The following is a 4,008-nucleotide window of genomic DNA, read 5'->3' as shown; positions in this document are numbered from 1 at the left end:
ACGCGGCCGATGACAGGGACTCCGCCCCAGAGCAGCAGCAGCCCGCCCCGGCCGTTGGCCCGGCAGAGCGTGAGTGGGCGGGGCGGGCTCCCCACACCGTCCAGTGGCCCTACAGAGCGTGAGTGGGCGGGGCGGGCTCCCACCACATGCGTCCAGTGGTCCTACCTCACCCACCTGCCTCCCCAGGGCTGCATCTGCTACCGGCCTGCAGAGCACCCGGCCTGCTTCCTCCGTCTGATGGAGGCCCAAGATTGGGAGACCCTGCAGCTGCTGGTGAACACCTCAGGGGTGAGCATTCCCCTAGGCTCCGCCCTGGGCCAAGGGCCAGACAAAGGGTCCTCCGTGCAGCCAGGTGGACAGGGCAGGCAGCAGCTCTGGTTTCAAGGAAACAGAAAGCTCTGTCTTCCCAGAATGCTGACAAGGGCAGTGGGTGTGGCCAGGAGCAAGGGAGTGCCCCGCCCAGGGCCCACCAGAATCTTCTCCACAGGCCCCAGGGTCTGGTAGCCCCAACCCCGGCCCCAGCGCCGACCAGGACGCCCACTATGCCCAGGAGCTGCTGGCTGTGCAGGTGGGCCACACAGTGGAGCCCGCACAGGTGGGGGCTTCAGTGCAGCGCCTTTGTGCCAAGATCCCCATCTACTGGGCCCACCGGGCAGAAGGTGAGCGTGGGCAGCTGTGTGGGGAGGCCGGGATGCACCCGGACATTCTGAAGGGCTGGGGGCCCTGGAGATTCACAGAGCCCACCCACAGGGCCCCAGAAGCAGCGGCTGATCTACCTCTGCATCGACGTCTGTTTCCCCAGCAGCATCTGCGTGTCCATCTGCTTTTATTACCTCCCAGACTGAGCACCCAGCTGGCCTGGCCTGCCTACAGGCCAGCCCTGCCCCACAGGTCAGCGGGCTGGCTAGGTCCCCAGCTCTGGGGAGGGCCGCTGCTGGCAGGAGATAATAAACCTTCCTCCTGGCCATGGCGTTGTTCTCTGTGGCCTCAAGACCTGGAACTGGGCCAGAAGGGGTGGGGTGCATTCGCGTGGGGCTGGGCACCAGCCCGGGGTCTTCCTTAGCAGCTGCCAGCCACGGATCCAGAGTGTCTGCCAGAAGCCTGGCTGTCCCAGTCCAGTCCCAGGCACCTGGTGGGGCTCGCTGAGCCTCTTCAGATCCAGATGAGCAGCCAGCTGCGAGGCCTGGGGAGCCGGGTCAGGCCCGTGGAGTCTCACCCTGCGTTCCATCCCCATCCCAGGGGCACAGGCTAGCCCAGCACACTGTCATTGAAGGCCAGGCAGACGACAGCCTTCTGGTGGCCGCCGTACTCGCGCTTGATCTCTCCGGTCTCCACACACCAGAGCCGGGCCAGGTTGTCGGAGGAAGCTGGAGGGAGGGTGGGCGGCAGCTCAGGCGAGGGCCCAGGGCGGGGCGGCAGCGTGCTGGGTGGGCCCCAAGGCCCGAGCAGGGGTCAGGCTCACCAGTGACGATGTACTGGGAGTCCCCGGAGAAGGCGCAGCCCCACATCCAGCCACGAGACGACTCCCCGGGGTTGCCGCTCTTGATGCTCAGCTCCGTCATCAGAGAGAAGTTGGATGTCCTCCAGATCTTGCAGGTCTGGTCAGCCGAGCAGGTGGCCAGGAGCCTGGGAGAGGGGCATCAGCGGCACCCACCCTGTACCCCCATGCCAGGACCAGGGAGGCCCCACCTGGCAAGACCCAGCCCTAGCCCCAGGCAGGCCCCCTCCCGAGCCACAGGCCCCGCACGAACGTGGAGTCAGGGCTGAAGCGGCACTGCAGGGCGTAGCGCGTGTGGGCCGGGATCTTGGTCTTGGGGATGAGCTGAGTCACCTCGTCACCGATGCCCCCTGTCAGGTTCCAGACATAGCAGTTCCCCTGGGGGGAGGAGGCTTTCACGAGACTGGAAGAGGTAAGGGGGCCCTCCATGCACAGGGACCTGGGGCCGTGGATGTGTCTGCAGGCAGGCACCTCCCGCCCTGCCTGTGGAAGGTCACACCAGCCAAGGACTCGCATGTGTCCTGGAGAACACTGCAGGCCACCAGGAACAAGAACGCACCCGGAGACAGGGAACAGTGCAGGCAAAAGCTGGGGGTTAGGAAGTCTGTGGACACACGGCATAATGGCTACGCAGAGAGGTACAGGAAGTGACAGGAGACAGGAGGCCAGGAAGCAGAGCAGGCTACGCAGTCTCCTGCACACCCCGCTCAGGACCGACGAGCCCTTTCTCAGGGAGGAGGGCGAAAAGTGACGGGCCTGAGAGACTGGAGACCCAGGCTCCGCCCCAGGGAGTGGCTGTGGTGGCGGGCAAGAGGTGGCAATGGGAGCAATACCCTGTCTCTGGCTTGAGCGTAGGAGGAGGGGCGGGGGATGCCCGACTGCAGGGGACAAGGGGCCAGGAACGAGCTGCCCCTGCTCCGCACCCACCCCAACACTCACGGCACTGTTGACCGCTGCCATGTAGCTGGCGTCAGGGTCGATGTGGGCGGATGTGATGGAGAACTCAGGCTCTGGGATCAGCTGCTCATTGTGGTCTGTCTTCAAGTCCCAGATATGGATAGCACCACTCTGGTCGCCCACGATAAGCTCCGCCTACAGTGCACGCAAGGTGAGGCGGGGCCCAAAGCCCTGGAGGTCCCAGTCCTGTGAGCAGCCCTCACCTGGTTGGGGTGCAGGCACACGCAGTTAATGGGTGCATTGACCTGGAAGATCCGCTGACACTGCAGGTTCCGGGACCTGTGGGTGCAGGCACACTCTGTAGGGTGCGGGCACCTCACCACACACCTTCCCTGCCCACAGACCCCTGCTCCTCTGCCGACAGAAGCTGCCCTTCCCTCCGGGCGGCCTAATCCAGCGGCCGCCTGAGGGAATGAAGGCCAGCCTGGCATCAAGGCAGGACTGGCTCTTGGATACGACCCGCTGGACCCCGGTTTCCCCTTTCCTCCACAAATCGCCCCTATGAAGCACCCGGTCCAACCACACTTGGAGACAGCCCATCCAAGTGCTGTCGCAGCCTGGCCTCGGCCTGCCCCAGGCAGCAGGTCGTCCTGCCCAGCGGCCACACCTGAGGTCCCAGATCCTGGCCGTGCAGTCCTCCCCGCCGGTGTACATCCAGCGGCCGTCCTCATGGAAGCCCACCGAGGCGATGTTCTTGTTGACGCCGTCATAGCTGATGATGGGGTTGGGGTTGTTGGAGTTGAGGTCATACATGCGGATGTGCTGGTAACCTAGGGACACAGGTGGAGCTGAAGCTCGGCTGCACCAGGCCGGCCCAGCAGCTCAGGGCAAAGCAGGCCCATACCTGCAGCAGCGATCATGCCGCGGTCCGGTGTGACCTCCAGTGCGTTCACCTGCTGCGTCGTTAAGGAAGAGGGCAAGAACGGGCCTGGGGCCAGGGCCCTCAGAGCCTCCCCCTCCAGACCTGGCTGAACTGTGACATCCCTCCCACCCCAGTGCCTCCCTCTGGGTGGAGGATACTGAGTCCTGGTGTTGCACGGTGCGTGTGCAGATCCCGCTGTGGGCCTGCCAGAACCGCACCGTGTGGTCATAGCCCGCGGTGGCCAAGATGACCGGGTCGCTGCCCACTGTGCCTGGGGATGTGTTCATGGTGTGGCTCCTGCACAGGCCTGGAGACCTGGATGGCCGGGATGGACGATTACAACGATTACAACGTCTGGAGAGGAGAGAAGTGTGAAATATCAGGGGAAGCCCTACGGCTACTAAGTAGATGACAAATACTCGCAAGCCCACTTCAGAGAGGCATAAACAGGCTCAGACAGGATCAGGGACACGCATGACCCTAAGAAGGCCAGCTCTGAGGCCAGAGGCGTGCGCTCAGTTCCGCGCCTCACGCACCTGGCAGGGACGCCACACCACCCGCGGCCGGCAGAGGGCAGCCGGGCCCGGAACGCCGCTCTGCCGCAGGGGCGGGACGCGCGTGCGCAGGGCGGCGGGCGGGCCAAGGGGAAACCCGGCGCTGCGGCTGGGCCCGCGCAGCAGGGCGGCCACGG

The 4,008-nt window shown here is 65.2% G+C and overlaps 2 protein-coding genes across 4 annotated transcripts in view; one reads left to right on the top strand and one right to left on the bottom strand.

The window, feature by feature from the left end:
• BRICD5 (BRICHOS domain containing 5) overlaps positions 1–886 on the top strand; it is a 2,351-nt gene extending 1,465 nt beyond the window's left edge. For both annotated transcript variants that reach the window (XM_006146398.3, XM_014587035.2), the window contains 3 exons: positions 187–288; positions 488–659; positions 751–886. In XM_006146398.3, the coding sequence (XP_006146460.1) occupies positions 187–288; positions 488–659; positions 751–845 (369 nt within the window). In that variant the 3' untranslated portion in view covers positions 846–886. The remainder of the gene's footprint in view (positions 1–186; positions 289–487; positions 660–750) is intronic.
• MLST8 (MTOR associated protein MLST8) lies at positions 810–3,691 on the bottom strand. 2 transcript variants are annotated; one of them, XM_006146402.3, is made up of 8 exons: positions 3,476–3,691; positions 3,300–3,351; positions 3,063–3,225; positions 2,659–2,734; positions 2,438–2,590; positions 1,752–1,876; positions 1,463–1,626; positions 810–1,367 (listed from the first exon to the last, which is right to left on the bottom strand). In XM_006146402.3, exons 1-8 carry the CDS (start codon positions 3,602–3,604, stop codon positions 1,249–1,251), a joined length of 981 nt encoding a protein of 326 aa, XP_006146464.1. In that variant the 5' UTR covers positions 3,605–3,691; the 3' UTR covers positions 810–1,248. The 2 variants fall into 2 exon arrangements, with proteins under 2 accessions (XP_006146464.1, XP_006146465.1); XM_006146403.3 differs by having other exon boundaries at positions 3,300–3,348.
• Between the last annotated feature and the right edge of the window lie 317 nt (positions 3,692–4,008).

Source organism: Tupaia chinensis, unplaced genomic scaffold, assembly GCF_000334495.1.
Source record: "Tupaia chinensis unplaced genomic scaffold, TupChi_1.0 Scaffold000178_1, whole genome shotgun sequence".
In the NCBI taxonomy this organism is placed as follows: Eukaryota; Metazoa; Chordata; class Mammalia; order Scandentia; family Tupaiidae; genus Tupaia; species Tupaia belangeri.
This window is presented reverse-complemented; position numbering and strand designations above follow the sequence as displayed.

Coding starts and splice junctions, on each gene's coding strand:
- MLST8 (XM_006146402.3), bottom strand. CDS start 3,604: ATGAACACATCCCCAGGCACAGTGGGCAGCGACCCGGTCATCTTGGCC. Junction 2,735..3,062: donor GCCAGGATCTGGGACCTCAG/GTGTGGCCGCTG, acceptor CTGCACCCACAG/GTCCCGGAACCTGCAGTGTC. Junction 2,591..2,658: donor TGTGCCTGCACCCCAACCAG/GTGAGGGCTGCT, acceptor CGTGCACTGTAG/GCGGAGCTTATCGTGGGCGA.